This window comes from Bombina bombina, chromosome 12 (assembly GCF_027579735.1).
Source record: "Bombina bombina isolate aBomBom1 chromosome 12, aBomBom1.pri, whole genome shotgun sequence".
NCBI lineage: Eukaryota > Metazoa > Chordata > Amphibia > Anura > Bombinatoridae > Bombina > Bombina bombina.
Window position 1 is genome coordinate 106,832,403 of NC_069510.1, and position 16,766 is coordinate 106,849,168.

Genomic DNA, 16,766 nt, shown 5'->3' on the forward strand with positions numbered 1-16,766 from the left:
AATTTGCTTTGTTCTCTTGTTATTCTTAGTTGAAAGCTAAACCTAGGTAGGCTCATATGCTACGTATTAAAGGAAGTGCCGTTTTTTATCTAACACCCCACATCTGCCACCTTTAACCCCTCATATCTGCTTATTGCAGTTATTTTAATGAAAAATAAAAATGCTAATACTTTTTATTTAATAAAACTAACACTACACTTTATTTATTTTGGGGGCAATTGGGGCATATTTAGAAAATTAACCAGAGATCTGATCTCTGGTTCATTTTCGGAGCGATAATTGCTACCACAAGCTCACGGTAGCAATAACCAGCCACTTGTTATTTATCGCACGCGTAAACGGGCAAATTCGCCCATGTAAATAAATTAGCACTCCACTTGTAAGCTAGCCCTTAAAGGGCCATTATAGTTGAAAAATAACATGCTCTTATTTTAAGACAAGCGACCCTGCACCTCTTTGCAGGACTTAAACACACAGAAGAAGTACCATTTGGGACCCACAGAGCACTGAATCAGCAGCATTAGTTACACAGCTGGGTCGTTAAACGCATAGGTGCAGTGTTGCTAGTATTAAAATTACTTGCACTAATTCATTTGAAAATGTACTTTTTTTAACCATAATGGCCCTTTAAATGTGGTCCACTGTGGTTTGTTTACTGTTTGTTAACTCCCGGATCTATGTCAGTCTCAGGAACAGTTTGGCTATTCATAAACCTACCATTCCTTTTATGATTGGCTCCATTGTGCTTCACAAAGATAATAAAGAAAGTCCTCCCCGCTTTGCAAATTTAGGAAATCCACTAATTAGTATATCTAGATGATTTTCTTATATTACAGGATCGTCAACTGCTTATTCAAAAGACACTATTGACAATAAACATATAACAGAATCCCTTTTAAGGGCAATACCCATACAAATGCCCCTCGGGGTGTAGTGTTGGGGGGGACTTTGTAAAAAACCCAACAATTTTCTTTCATGATTCAGAAAGAGAATACAATTTTAAACAACATTCCATTTTATGTCTATTATCTAATTTGCTTCATTTTTAATTATCCTTTGTTTAAAAAATAGCAATGCACATGGGTGAGCCAATCACACGAGGCATCTATGTGCAGCCACCAATCAGCAGCTACTGAGCCTATCTAGATATGCTTTTCAGCAAAGAATATCAATAGAATGAAGCAAATTAGATAATAGAAGTAAATAAGAATGTTGTTTAATATTGCATGCCCTTTCTAAATCATGAAATAAAAAATGTGGGTTTCACGTCCCTTTAAGGCCTACTGGTAGTGTATTGTTAGATTAGGGGGTGTTTTTATTTTGGGGTGGCTTTTTTGTTTTTTATAGGGGTATTAGATTAGGTTTAATTTTTTTTATTTTGGATAATTTCGTTTATTATTTTTTGCAATCTTAGATTTTTTTTATTTTTCATAATTTCACAGTTTTTTTTGTAATGTTAGTTTGTTTTGTTTTTCGTAGTGTTAGGATTTTTTAATTTTGTTCTTTTATTTTTGGTATATTTTATTTTGTTAAAATAGTAATGTTAGGTTTATTTATAGTTTAAGCTTATTTTTTTTATTTCACAGGTAAGTTTCTATTTATTTGAAGGCAGTTATATTGTAAGTTTAATTTAAAGTTAGGGGGTGTTAGGTTTAGTGGTTAATAGTTTAATGTAGGTAGTCGCGATGTGTGTGTTTGGCGGTTTAGGGGTTAATAGGTTTAGTTTAGTATTTGTGATGTGTGTGTTTGGCGGTTTAGGGGTTAATAGGTTTAGTTTAGGATGTTGTTTGGCCGTTTAGGGGTTATTAGGTTTAGTTTAGCATTTGCGATGCAGGGGGCGGCCGAATCAGAGCAGACAGTATAACTTCAGTCTGCTGCTTCTGTCAGCACTCGAGTCAGATCATCAATAATCCCCAGAGACCCAGTTCCACTGGCAGCCATACATGCCCATACCATCCCACTTTATCCACCATGTTTTCTATATGATGTGGTATGTTTCGGGTCATGAGTGATTCCTTCCCTTCTCCATATTCTTCCCATTATTCTTGTACAGGTTAAAGTGCCATAAAACATATTGAGATCTGTGCATATCCTAAAAGGGCTCATTGAGTAAAAATAGTTTTCATAAAAAAATTGTTTTAAAATTGCTGGCAAGTATTTTAAAATAAATTTCAAAAATAAGCAAAATTACTTACATAGCCATGCTGTCTGGAGTAGTCTGACCCCCCCTCCCTTATCAGTGTTTAGCTTCAGACACACAGGCATTGTATTTCAACTGAGTTCACAGCTGCGTTATTGCTTCTACGCATGCTCCAGCAGATGAGTGTGCAAGTCTGCATTCTACCAAAGTAAAAGTAGATATAGATGCAGTCATAGAAGGAATTGTGTGGGGGTAGTTAGCGCTGTACAATTCAGAAACTTAATAGAAAGGGTTAATGGTGAGGCACTGCAGTATAAATTTGCAGGTAAAGTAAGTACATATTATATTTTGTCTCTATCCCAACTTGTTTTATGTCCCTTTAAACTTGGTTTAATTTGTCCAAAGAATACTATTACAGAAGTGGACTTAGTGGTTTGCACTAGATATGTGCATTTGGAGGTTTCAGATGCCTCCGAATGTGGAAGAAGGTGGCTACTTGCCGTATTTGGCTCTTTTCAGAGTCTCATTTAGTCTTGTGAATGAGCAACACAATAAGATCTGGATTTCCGCAGATGTTAGTGTTGTGAAATTTCACAAGAATAAATCTGTCTACAAAAAGAGACAAATGCCGTAAGCAGCCGCCTTCTTCCACATCGAAAAATCTCAGAAAGAACATATTTTGCATCTTAAGGTAAACCCTCTGTATTAACTTTCATGAAGTCTTCTCTTGATTGTAGACTATGACAATAATGCGCCTACCTCCTGGACTGTGTTCTAGACTTGGCTAGATGTTGTGATTTAGTTGTGTTTCTTCAACTAAGAGAGGCATAAAATGACCCTTGCAGTTCACAAAGATAGAGCAAAAATGTGTCAGAGGTGTCTAGGATACTGTATGTTAGCCTCAGGAGTAGCAATGCACTACTGGGAGCTAGCTGCTGTTCGGTGCCTGGAGATATATACCTCGTCATTGTCTCACCCGATGAGTTCAGCAAGCTCCCAGTAGCGCATTGCTGCTCCCTTCAACAAAGATTACCGTTAAATTAAAACAAATTTGATAATAGGAGTAAAATGGATTTGTTTAAATATGTTCTATCAGAATCATTAAAAAAACCTTGAGTTTCATGACTCTTTGAATAACATTTTACCTTTTAGACATACTGGTTAGTGCCTCATTGCAAGCTGGCATCAGAATTCACTCTCATAGGGAATCATTCTGGAACACACCATCCAGTCACTATTTTGGAAGTCTCTGGCTATACTTCACATCCTGGATTTCCTTTAGGTGAGTTATGACAAAGGTCTTTCTAAAAGTTCCATAAAAGCCCAACTCACTGCCCTCTCCTGGCTTTTTCAGTCAGGTTTGGTACTTCATCCTGAGGCCTAACACCTTATGTAGGCTTTGAGACAATTACCCTTTTTTCCCCCTAGCCCCCCCCTGACCATAAAGTTCTGAAAATGTTAACTTGAAAGACAAATAACTTGTAAGCCATTAATTGTAAGTGTTGCATCTCTTAGATTGGTGACTTGTCCTACTAGACCTCTTACCTAGTTTTTCACCTGGAGTATGTGCCTGTGTTCTTTCTGAAGGTGGTGACTTTCATTTGAACTAATCTCCCCACAAATGCTTCTTGGGGGCCTCTGTCTTTCCATAAGACTGATGCTTTCTTAGTTCAGCATTTGGGGCTCTCGGAAAATATCTCCAAGTCACCAGTTTCACAGATGAAACTCTGATTTTGTAAATCCTAGACAGACCCCTCAAAGTAAGTTGAATAATCAGAGTTCTCCCTAGGACCTTTTTTAATAGGAGCAACACCTAGTTGCCCAAATTATCATTAAATCAATTTACGTTAAGCAATCCAAAGATCAAATGAATTGCACGATTCAAGTAACATTTATAAATAACAGAAAATGAAACCTATTGCCGTGTGACGTACCTCAAGCTTTCAGACTTTAAAGGGATACTAAACCCAATTTTTTTTCTTTCATGATTCAGCTAGAGCAACTTTCTAATTTACTCCTATTATCAATTTTTCTTTGTTCTCTTGCTATATGTATTTAGAAAGCAGGAATGTAAAGCTTAGGAGTCAGCCCATTTTTGGTTCAGCTCCCTGGATAGCGCTTGCTTACTGGTGGCTACATTTAGCCTCCAATCAGCAAGCGCTACCAATTTGCTGAACCAAAAATGGGCCGTTTCCTAAGCTTTACATTTCTATTTTTCAAATAAAGATAGCAAGAGAACAAAGTAATATAAGTAAAATGTAAAGTTACTTAAAATTGCATGCTGAATCTGAACCATTAAAGAAAAAAAAGAGTTTAGAATCCCTTTAAGTGCTATGTAAGAGAGAGACAGATGCAAAAGACTCTTTCCAAGTCAGATCCCTCACCTTTTATCTCATTTGTTGTTGTATGCTTGTGAGCCCATCTTTCCTAAGAGCATCACAGGGGTATAGCATTGAATGGGTTCCTCCCACTTTGCTATCAGTAATCGTGTTTTGTAAATGTTATGTTGTAGTGTAATCACTGCACCTCCTGTAATTCTGCTGACTATGGCAGTGGTTGAAAAATCTGTTTAATATTTAGGAGCCAGTAAGAATATTTAGGAGCCAGACACACGTTTAGGAGCCAGAGAGTGCTATTTGTATATAGATAAATGGAGAATAACCCAAACATTTAGGAGCCTGCGGTAAAATTCTAGGAGCCAGTGGCTCCCTGGTTCCTGGGTTTATGGAGCCCTGGACTATGGTGTTTCTCTTAAAATGATAATTATGACCCTAAAGACAATATGTTATCTTTATAGTTCCTAAATTGTATACAGAAAATAATCCACATAATCCATTACAAATATCTGAAATTACCTCCAGTTCAAAAATAATTTTAATTAAAAAATGTTTTTTTTTGTAACAAGCAGTAATTTAACTTTTATTTGCATTATGTCCCCCATCTGCAGCACTCTATTTCGCTTCCCACTTCTAGTTTTGCAGATCCAAAATAAGCAAGTCCGTAATAAGATGGAAATCTTGGAGTCACTGCTTAACGTTCCACATCTTGGAGAAATGCACTTAAGACTTCACAAGAGTAACAGAGAAGGTGATGATATTCAAAGAACTAGATCAGGAGTCCACAGCTGGAAGATCGAACCTGTCCATTGTCTGAAGCACAAGTGAAAGGTGATCCAAGAAGGAGCTCACGGACACACGTAGAATACGGGCTTCATTCGCTTGCCAGTACCTGGCACATATATAGTATAGTTAGCAGTTTTATCTCTATATATGACAAAAACTCACATCTATATAAAAACTATCAGTTGAATATACAGAAGCAGATAACAGATAATACAAACACAACTTCCTTTTAAACAAAGATTATTAGCGTAGGACTTACACATGTAGAATATTGTCTGTAACCGTTAGTGTCTTGCTAACACCCCCTTTTCTTGGTTCTGCATCTGGACTTAGCGTATCATGAGCTATCAGAGCATCTCTTGGGCACAGGAAAGGCACACGTAGCTGGCTGTGTATGAGTTAGGGAATCCAGGGGTAGTAGGGCAACAGATATATCAACCAAACCGTCAAATCAAGATACAATACCTGTATCTCTGCAATAAACGACTATCAATATCAAAAGGATTAAATCTGCAAATAATGCATTTGATTTTTACCCATTCTTTTCAAAGCCACGGAAAAATCATGCTCTGGACGCACCATCCAAAAAAATAAAACTTATAAAGAGAGACTTGATAACCTAAATATGTATAACTTAGGGGAGAGAGTGGGAATTTAATAGAAACTTTTAAATATATTAAGAGACTTAATAAATCTGAGGCTGAATCACTAGACGGGCAATACTAAGACGTCATGATCTCACGTCAAAGGGAAGTAGGAGTAATTTGAGGAAGAACTTCTTCACAGAAACGATGGTTGAGCACTGTGGGTTCGGAACAGAAACTGATGCTGATCCAATCAGCAGTGCTCTTAAGGTTCCAAGCGCTACTTCTACTGCGTTTGTGAGGATTAAACACACAGTAGTGTCTTAAAATGACATTCTTTAACAAATGAGAGCATGTCATATTTCAACTATTAGGATTTAATGTGATGAGCCCCAAGGCAGAACATACAGTGATCTGAGATGTCATCACAGAAAATGCATCACGTCTGCAGAAAGAACAGGACACATGCAGGAACTGTTAGAGATTTAACTTTGCAGCACTGCTCCAAATCAGGCTGTTCTCTTCAAACAGCTCTGTGCTCTGGCTACACAGTGTAAGTTTTCCTTATCACAGTACATCCAGAGCAAAGTGTTGTTTGAATATGCAGTAGATTTCTATTTAGACCAAGAGAATATTTTTTCTATTGTTTTGGCTGCATTTAATTTGCAATTCAATTTTCAACTACTGCGCTATATTATAAAACTTAAAAAATTGCTTTAGTCTCCAGTTAATCAACACATTGGAATTAAACATGTGCTTAAGTGTAACTGCCTAATTTAAAATTGTATTTTATTTAAAAATGAGCTGCAGAAAATGTTTCACTAAAAAAAATCTCATCGCAGAAAGTGAAAAAAAGTTCTGCCTCTGGGGTGATGAGTAAGATAACAAAAGTCATTATGATTCACAATGCAACAAAAAAAAAAAATAGTTGGGGAAAATTACACACATGCGGCCAATACATAAAAAGACTAATTGTCTAGATATAGCATAGATTCATAATAAAATATGTTTTAAAGGTACAGTAAACATATTTTAAAGGGACAGTCAACTCTAAACTTTTTATTGTTTAAAAATATAGATAATCCCTTTATTACCCATTCTCCAGTTTTGCATAACCAACACTGTTATATTAATATACTTTATTACCTCTGGTGATTACCTTGTATCTAAGCATCTTCTGACAGCCCCTGATCACATGACTATTTATTATCTATTGACTTGCATCATTGTAGCTAATTAGTGCGATGCTGTGCTTACTCGTAAATAACTCCACCGGTGTGAGCACAATGTTATCTATATGGTCCACATGAACTAGCAGTCTCCTGTAAAAAATCATGTAAAAAATCATGTAATAAAAGGCTTTCTGCAGTGGCTTAGAAACAGGCAGAAATGTAGAGGTTTAAATGTTATAAAGTATATTAATATAACAATGTTGGTTGTGCAAAGCTGGGGAATGGGTAGTAAAGATGTTATCTTTTTTAATCCATAACAATTTTAGTGTTTCATGTCGCTTTAAATATAAGACATTTTGTGTTGTATCGCTATAGAATAACATATCAGCTAAGTCTAAACATTTTTTAAATAAATTAAAGGGACATGAAACAAGTTTTTTTTTTCCTTTCATGATTCAGATAGAGAATAACATTTTTTTTTTAAAAAAGGTTCCAATGTACTTGTTATCAAATTTGCTTTGTTCTCTTGTTATTCTTTGTGGAAGGGATATCTAGATAGGTAGGGTGCACAAGTCTAAAACACTACATGACAGGAGATAGTGCTGCCGTCTAGTGCGTTTGCTAATCCATAGCAATCTTGGTGAAACTGCTGCCATATAGTTCTGCAGAGACATGCACACTCCTGAAGTTACCTTCCTGTTTTTCAATAAAGGATAACAAGAAAACAAAGGAAATTGTTATGAATCTCATTTTGTATGACTGTTAAATATAATAGAATTGCATTACCTACAAGTCCATCATTAAAGTGATGGTAAATCCTAGCATTTTTGAATCGTTAGGATTTACAATTAATAAAGTGTACTTATAGTCATGGAGTATAAAAAAACTTCATGCTGGAAGTACCTTTATTTGACTGCGCATTTATGCCAAACTGACCGTCGCGGGCAAAACGCTATTTTTTCAGTGAGGTACCGATTCCACCTCTTAGCCAATAGCAGATCGGCATTATGCTGTATTGCTATCATGCTATTGGCTTATAGGTGGAAACATTACCTTATTGCGTTTTTCCGCAAGCGGCCAGAGGGGCTCAGCTCGGCATTAGTTTGCGGGCAAATAAAGGTACTTGCAGCATGAAGTTTTTAATACTTCATTACTGAAAGTCCCTTTTATTTATAGCACTGATAAATCCTAGTGTTTCAAAAACTCTTCATCACTTTAATATACAATTCAATAGCACGAAATCTGAATTTTAAATGAGATTTTATTCTGGCATTTCAAAATGTACTTTAATGTGCCAGCCCCTGTATCATGTGACTGCCACCAGCCAATCACAAACGAATATAGTATAATACCTGTGACCTCTTGCACATGCGCAGTGATAACTGGTGACTCAGAAAGTGAGCACAATTAGATAACGGAAGTAAAATAAAACGTCACTCAAAACGGCATCATGGAAGTATAATTTATATTGCTAACTATCGTTGCTCACTTTCAAAGTATCAGATTCAATAATTTGTTCAAATGTAACGTGAGCAACACACACAAAAGCACTCGCATGAGTACTATTCCCCTACATATGACTCCCAGCAAGGATACAAGTTCAATGAAGTTCCCGCCATCGTGCCCAGGTACCACACAAAACATAGAGTACTGCAACTCCAAACAGTATCCCCACACTGACCCTAACTCTATGGTTTTTCCTTGGCGGACTCACAACCGCCATCTTGCGCTCGCTCTTGCCGCACTGGAGGACCTAAACTCTATGGTAATCCCGGCTGCTGCTGGAGATGCAACTGACGGTGAAGGCGTTAAAAGGGAAAGAGACCAATATCCAGGTACTGTGAGGTGGATTTGTAATGTGAGTGTGCTGGGTGTGAGGGGCACGGAGCTGTGAGATGGCTGCTATATAACATGCAGCCCCCCCCCTTAATTGTGTGTGTGTTATTCTTAAAGTGTTTGTGTATTATTCTTATCAATACGTTTTATTAAAAAAAATGAGTGCCCCAGTATATGCTGTATGTAACCTGTAGGTATATAACAACATCTGCAGCTGGGTGCCATTGTGCATTACATATTGCTTCCCTATCACAGGAGTGCCTGGCCTAGTACTGTAATGAGGCACAGGTAATATAACCTTATTTACTGTTCTGCACTACCTGTTTAGTAATTCACCATCAGAACAATATTGCTGCATGATATACAGCACTAACACTAATCATAAACAGTATGATACAGGGGTTTATAATTATTACATAGGTGATCATGCATAGTTTCATGGCCATATCTGTGTTATAAATCTGTTATGTCATCCTCAGGGTTAAATGTCAGAGAGGCAATGTGTCACCCTCTTTGTTGTCATACAGTGGGATAGCACGGTTCTGTACACTGGCAGTGATGACATTTGTGGTATTGCTCTGATCATTGGTCACATTATGTCCATACCAACATTATAGCTACTGTGACATACTTGTGACATACTTGTGACTTGGTTCAAAACTACTGTCCAGAGGTCTGAACCAAGAAAAAAAAAGCTTAGACACCTTATTTTTCAAATAAAGATAGCAAGAGAACGAAGAAACATTGATAATAGGAGTAAATTAGAAAGTTGCTTACAATTGCATGCTCTATCTGAATCACAAAAGAAAAAAAAAATGGGTTCAGTCAGTGTCCCTTTTAAGAGTCAGCACAACACAGTACTAAATGCAAGTCAATAGATTACAAATAAAAAGTAATGTGATCAGTGGTCTGTGATATGGCTGTTGGTGGGAAATGCCGGTACCAAACAGCCCTTGAGTATGACATGGTCTACAGGGAGATAGATCACAAGCTTAAAATCTAAAGAAGGTAGTCACTCAGTGTGATAGGGGTATGTACAGATGGTAGGTTAAAGGGACAGTCTACACTAAAAAAAAAATTGTTTAAAAAGATAGATAACGCCTTTACTACCCATTCCCAGCTTTGCACAACCAACATTGTTATAATAATATATTTTATAACATTTAAACCTCTAAATGTCTGCCTGTTTCTAAGCCACTACAGACAGCCTCTTATCACATGCTTTTTAATTTGCTTTTCACAACAGGAGACTGCTAGTTCATGTGGGAAATATAGATAACAATGTGTTCACGCCCAAGGAGTTATTTAAAGGGACACTGAACCCAAATGTTTTCTTTCGTGATTCAGCTAGAGTATTACATTTTAAGCAACTTTCTAATTTACTCCTATTATCAAATTTTCTTTATTCTTTTGGTATCTTTATTTGAAATGCAAGAATGTAAGTTTAGATGCCGGCCCATTTTTTGGTGAAAAACCTAGGTTGTCCTTGCTGATTGGTGGATACATTTATCCACCAATCAAAAACTACTGTCCAGAGTACTGAACCAAGAAAAAAAAGCTTAGACACCTTCTTTTTCAAATAAAGATAGCAAGAGAACGAAGAAACATTGATAATAGGAGTAAATTAGAAAGTTGCTTAAAATTGCATGCTTTATCTGAATCACAAAAGAAAAAAAATTGGGTTCAGTGTCCCTTTAAGAGTCAGCACAACACAGTACTAAATGCAAGTCAATAGATAACAAATAAAAAGTAATGTGATCAGTGGTCTGTCAGAAGAGGCTTAGATACAAGGTAAACACAGAGATAAAAAGTATATTAAAATCGTGTTGGTTATATAAAACTGGGGAATGGATAATAAAGGGATTATCTATCTTGTAAAACAATAAAAATTCTATTGTAGACTGTCCCTTTAGCTGTAGCAAGTGGCAACTGGTGTTAGAGAACCAAAATAATGAAAATGATGATAAGAAATGACTTTAATAGAGATATAGTGTATTTGTCATTTGTGTAGTCAGATCTGCAGTGATATAACATTTTTGTACATGATGAGCAATATATTGAGATGTGAAAATCCTCTACAGGCTATGGAAGAGATCGTTTCTTTACTTTCCCTATTAATGCTGTGTGGGGATAAAAAAAAATGGATTGAGAGAGTCCTGTTTGCTGCTTTCATTGTTCTTGCTGTTGTAATTTGTGCTTTTGCTGTGATTTATACAGGTCTCTGAAGGGGACACAGTTCTGGCTGTGAAAAGGTTAGTGGAAGAAAAGCTACAGATACCCGTGTCACAACAGCGATTGCTGTACAGGGGCAAAGCACTTGCAGGTGAGCACCCAGTAATTTGAAACTCTTAAAGGGATGTTAAATACTAAATGAAAGCTAGGGGCATAATGATGTATTTATGTATCCAAAGCAAATATTACCCTGAGAATGTTGATGTATGTTTTTTTATTTTTCATAAATAAATGGGTGTCACCACCTAACCTAGGCTTCCCTTTAAACCAGTTAGGCTAGTTGGGGACATACATGAGTTACTAGGTTGCTCAAACAATGGCTTCGTGGAATATAGAAGTGTTAGACTTGTCTGGATTGTACACTTACATTTTTAATATAATTATATTTTCAATTCGGGTTTGCGTACATGAGATTACGTAATCGGGTTTGTGCAAGAGTCGGGTGTTTGTTTGTTTTTCGCCACTTTTTTTTCTCCATTGACTTCTATAGGGAAATACGTGAAAGCATGCGCAATATGCAAGCAAAAACAGTTTACTTTCCACTCATAATACGATAACCAGACTCGCGCAAAAAGCTTACTTCTAGCGCAATTAATTAATCTTAGCGCTCTACTTGTACCTTGGCCCTTAGTTACTTGTTAGTCCAGAAGTATAGAATCCATAGATCTTCTTCACAGAAACTTTTTCCAGCCAGGCAGCATTATGAAGTAGAGTTCAGTGTAATCCTTTGCAATATTGTAAAAAAAAATGATATTTATAAATGTTATTAAAGCTATCCAAAGCACAAATTAGTTGCATAATTTAAAATAAATTGATTTAACTATAATTGGTGCAACAAACATTTAAACAATTTAATATGAGCTAATTTTAGCTTAATATTTGCTTACATATTTTGCCAGGTGGCCTGTAAAATCAGCCAGTTTGTGTGCCCATGAAACAGGTTCTGGAGAGAACACTGGACTTGTAATGTAGGAGCTTGTTAGGCAACAATAGCAAGTTAAAGGGACAGTCTACACCAAAATGGTTATTGTTTAATAAAATAGACAATGTCTTTACTACCCATTTCCCAGCTTTGCACAACCAGCATTGTTATATTAATACAGTTCATAACATTTAAACCTCTAAATTTCTGCCTGTTTAACATTAACATTGTGCTCACACCCGTGGAGTTGTGCCTGACAGAGCACTTATTGGCTAAAATGCAAGTCAACAGATAATAAATAAATAAATAGCCATGTGATCAGAGGGCTGTCAGAAGAGGATTAGATACAAGGTAATCACAGAGGTAAAAAGTATATTAATATAACCGTGTTGGATATGCAAATCTGGGGAATGGGTAATAAAGGGATTATCTATCTTTTTAAACAATAACATTTTTGAGTATACTCTCCCTTTAAGGACATTTGCTATTGGTGCTTATTCTAATAATGCATCGAGTATAGAGAATGAAAATATTATGCACCAGGGAAACTAGCTGCACGTTTTGTTTTCTTTCAGATGAGCAGTGCCTCTCGTATTACTCTATAGGACCTGGATCAAGGCTGAACCTCATGTTGAAGGAGCGGGTAGCGCAGGATGTATCGGCTGGAGTGTGGAAGTCGCTGTCAGTCCTCTTGGCAAAGCATTTTAGTCCCTCGGATGCAGAGAGGGTACTAGAATGTGTACAAAAGGTGAAGTCGCCTCTTATGCTGGTGTATTTGATGAACAGGTGCACGGCTCCTGAGATTTGACCTCTTAGCGTTTTGGTTGTACTGTATGTGTAAGTAGTTAAGCAGTCTTCCTGAAACCGTGCAGTTCTGTTGTAATAGGAAAATGCTGTTCTGTATTGGTCCAGCTGTGACTTATCCTTACCAGCCAATGAGAGTTAATACAGCTGTATGTAATATGCAAATACTCCAACCTTCAATTTAACAGGCTTCTTCTTAGCCATCTTTTTGTCAACTCCAGTCTCCTTAAGAGGCCAAAGTTAAAGGTGTTTAAATGTTGTACAGAGCTCAAACTGTAAGTTGTTAGGGAATATCTTACATTGCTTTATTTGCATGAAAAATAAATTATCCAAAGTACAGAGGAGGTTTTTTAAACTTGTCTCACAGATAATCCACTTGTTCCGTCTCACAATAGATGGACAATGGAATTTTTTAGCTACTATATCATTTTAAAGGGACATGAAGTTTTTCTTTCATGAGTCAGATAGACCAGAGTTTCTCAATCGCGGTCCTCAATTGAAATAATGAGCTGATCAGTAACCATGGTTACTAACCTGCTCTCACCCATCAGCTGATTATTTCACCTGTGCTCTAGTTCAGCTATAATGAAAACCTGGCCTGTTGGGGGCACTTGAGGACCGCGGTTGAGAGTCACTGAGATAGACCATACAATTGCTTTGTTAAAGGAGCAGCAACGCACTACTGGGAGTTGGCTGAACACATCAAGTAAGCCAGTGACAGGAGGCATATATATGTGCAGCCACCAATCAGCAGTTAGCTCCCAGTAGTACTTTGCTGGTCCTACCTAAGTACTCTTTTCAACAAAGGATAACAAGACAACTAAACATATTTAGATACTAGAAGAACATTGGAAAATTGTTTACAATTACATGCTCTATGTGAATCTTGAAAGAAAAATGTTGTGTTTTATGACCCTTTAAAATGGTGGCTTTTATTTATGCAATGTACCTATTATGTATTTAAAGGGACAGTCAAGTCCAAAATAAACTTTCATGATTCAGATCGGGCATGTAATTTTAAACAACTTTCCAATTTTAGAGACCTTGAAGGCCGCCTCTAATCTGAAAGAATGTTGACCGTTTTTCACCACTAGAGGGCGTTAGTTCATGTGTGTCATATATAGATAACATTGAGCTCGCACACGTGAAGTTACCTAGGAGTCACCACTGATTGGCTAAAATGCAAGTCTGTCAAAATAACTGAGATAAGGGGGCAGTCTGCGGAGGCTTAGATACAAGCTAATCACAGAGGTAAAAAGTATATTAATATAACCGTATTGGTTATGCAAAACTGGGGAATGGGTAAACAACAAAAATTCTGGTGTTAACTGTCCCTGTAATGAGTTCTGCCACATAACTATTTTCTTTCCCTTTCAGGACTATGAGCGCAGCCTGTCTCTCCTCAGCCTGGATGATATAGAGCGTCTGGCTACGCGCATTCTACATCCGCAGTTACCAGAAGCTATCGACCTTGGGTTTCTGGACTGACCGTCTCAGAGATGTTGGGACCCAGCCCCCTATATGCACGTGTGATGTTCCTATGTACAGAGCCCTGAGTGATAGTGCAGCAGTAATAAAAATCAAAAATGACCTTGTCCTTTGTTCGCTGCTTTATTTCAGAGGTGTGGCTCATCCTTTTGCTAAACTTCTTTATATCAGTTAATTTGAGCCATTCTCTGCCATATATCGTCCACAGATGAACTTTATTTCAGACATTTACATGAAAAAAGACATTAAGCACCTCTTGGTTCTATGTAAAAAATTGTGCGTTGCCCCACACTCTATAGAAAGGCCAAAAAGCAAAACCTTTAACCTAGGTTTCTAAAATGCTGCAAATTGCATAAAACAGCCGTTTCATTTGCAACATATGCAGGTTACAGAATTTGCTTTTTTAACCTGTCTGTTAACATTAAACCAAGCGGTGTTTTTTCTTTGCTGTATCTGGAAGAGATCATTTTAAAATCTATTAGTGTTTTGTAAAACATATGTTTCTGTTTTGTTTTTTTATGCTTGTGAATCATGTCATCCACCAATAAAGAATTGGGAGTTGTACTTATCAGCCAATGAGCAATCAGTACTTAAGGCCTAGTCATGCACAGACATGCACTTCTTGTTAACTTAAAGGGACATAATACCCATATGCTAAATCACGTGAAACTGCAAAAAGCTGACAAGAAAATATCACATGATCATCTCTGTAAAAAAAAAAGGAAATTTTACCTCAATTTCTTTAACCCACAATAGTAAGTGATCTGTGAAAATCCTTCAGCTATTGTCAGCTGTATATTGGTGGGAAAAAACAGCCAATCAGCTTCATTGGTGCTGTCACACTACTTTGCTGTGATCTCATGATATTTCACTGAAAATGTTCCTGTGACGTTTCATCAGCTGTTGCACACATTTTGGAGCAAATGCGCATGCGTGCCAGCATCATCACATACCTGGCCACATACTGCTAAAATATTTAGCCCTGTGAAATTTACATACCCTTTCTATAGCGCATGCGTGGGATTTTCTATCCCAAATTGCGCGCTCATGGAAAGCCTGTTTATTAGGCTCCTCGGCTCAAATTAAATATAACAACCTGTTTCTTTAAACATTTTTTTTTGCAGCAGTAAATGAGTTTTTTTATTAACAAGGAGCACAATGAATTGGAGGTGTAATTAAATATAATGACATGCACGATACTCGGCTTTACAGCAGTACTGGTAGTAGCAATGGGAGTAGTTGCAGTGGGGGGCGGAGTTCCGAATATTGCTACTACTAGTACTGCTGTAAAGCTGAGTATCATGCTTGTGCATGTCATTATATTTAATTACACCTGATGCACGCTTTCTTGCAAATCCTGGGACTAGTATTCTAATTGGCTGTTTAATATCCCTTTACAACGGGGTGTAGCTCCTGTCAAATTTTTTAGGTAAAATACCTCCTTTTTTTACATAGAGATATTCAGGTGATATTTTCTAGTCAGTTTATACAGCTTCAACATTTAAGTATCATATCCCTTAAAAAAAAAAAAAAACTGCTTTAACATAACCATTTTCTCATGCATTTTTTTTTTTTTAAATAGTGCTCTTTCACATGCAGAACAGATATTCATTGATCAGATAGAGCATGCAATTTTAGGAAAGTTTACAATTGACTTATTTTATTAAATGCACTTTGTTTCCCTAATATAATTTGTTAGAAGCAGCAATTGGTTGCATATGCCATTGCCTCTCCAGATGTTTATCTCCCAGTAGTGCATTGCTGCTCTGGAGCGGACTTTAACACCTGCAAAGCGGTAAACACAGTTAAATGTAAATGACAGTGCAGTAGTAAACTACTCCTTAAAGGGATATGAAACCCATTTTTTTTTTCTTTCATGATTCAGATAGAGCATGCAATTTTAAGCAAATTTCTAATTTACTCCTATTATCATTTTAAGCAAATTTCTAATTTACTCCTATTATCATTTTTTTCTTTGTATCTTTATTTGAAAAAGCAGAAATGTTTGGTTTAACACCCTGGGTAGCGCTTGCTGATTGGTGGCTACATTTAGGAAAGTTGCTTAAAATTGCATGCTCTATCTGAATCATGAAAGAAAAAAATTTGAATTTCTTATCTTTTTAACACTACAGCAAGTGACCAATTATAGACCTAATATCGTATTTTACAAGTTCATTTTGTTACAACTTTTATATAAAGTACATTTTCAAATGTAAAGTACATTTCAAATGTTATAAACTTTGGCATGACAAACTTACAATGGACAGTTTTGTAAATGTATTTATATACATATATATATAAATTGTATATATTAAATTCTGCATAAACACACAACAAACATATAAATGCAGGTATAAAATATTCATAAAAATAGATAAACTATTGTTTCCAAAACAGATAAAAAAAAGTAGGTATAAAATATTTATGAAATTAGACTGATAGTGTAATTTTCCGTTTCATCATATG

At 36.5% G+C, this 16,766-nt stretch overlaps 2 protein-coding genes across 2 annotated transcripts; one reads left to right on the plus strand and one right to left on the minus strand.

Moving 5' to 3' along the window:
- Positions 1 to 4,996: 4,996 nt before the first annotated feature.
- LAGE3 (L antigen family member 3) lies at positions 4,997 to 8,747 on the minus strand. The gene is made up of 3 exons (XM_053696204.1): positions 8,615 to 8,747; positions 5,522 to 5,650; positions 4,997 to 5,368 (listed from the first exon to the last, which is right to left on the minus strand). The coding sequence occupies exons 1-3, from the start codon at positions 8,635 to 8,637 to the stop codon at positions 5,251 to 5,253; spliced, it is 270 nt and encodes an 89-aa protein (XP_053552179.1). The 5' UTR covers positions 8,638 to 8,747; the 3' UTR covers positions 4,997 to 5,250.
- On the plus strand, positions 8,667 to 14,871 carry UBL4A (ubiquitin like 4A). The gene is made up of 4 exons (XM_053696203.1): positions 8,667 to 8,853; positions 11,072 to 11,177; positions 12,584 to 12,756; positions 14,190 to 14,871. The coding sequence occupies exons 1-4, from the start codon at positions 8,806 to 8,808 to the stop codon at positions 14,298 to 14,300; spliced, it is 438 nt and encodes a 145-aa protein (XP_053552178.1). The 5' UTR covers positions 8,667 to 8,805; the 3' UTR covers positions 14,301 to 14,871.
- Positions 14,872 to 16,766: the final 1,895 nt, after the last annotated feature.

What these genes read in the sequence shown, in the direction of transcription:
- LAGE3 (XM_053696204.1), bottom strand. Translation starts at nt 8,637, where the DNA reads ATGGCGGGAACTTCATTGAACTT. An exon ending in GCGGGAACTTCATTGAACTT is followed by an intron (nt 5,651 to 8,614) that starts GTATCCTTGCTG and finishes ACTCATACACAG; the next exon opens with CCAGCTACGTGTGCCTTTCC. An exon ending in ACAGACAATATTCTACATGT is followed by an intron (nt 5,369 to 5,521) that starts GTAAGTCCTACG and finishes TATATGTGCCAG; the next exon opens with GTACTGGCAAGCGAATGAAG.
- UBL4A (XM_053696203.1), top strand. Translation starts at nt 8,806, where the DNA reads ATGCAACTGACGGTGAAGGCGTTAAAAGGGAAAGAGACCAATATCCAG. An exon ending in GGAAAGAGACCAATATCCAG is followed by an intron (nt 8,854 to 11,071) that starts GTACTGTGAGGT and finishes TGATTTATACAG; the next exon opens with GTCTCTGAAGGGGACACAGT. An exon ending in CAGGGGCAAAGCACTTGCAG is followed by an intron (nt 11,178 to 12,583) that starts GTGAGCACCCAG and finishes GTTTTCTTTCAG; the next exon opens with ATGAGCAGTGCCTCTCGTAT.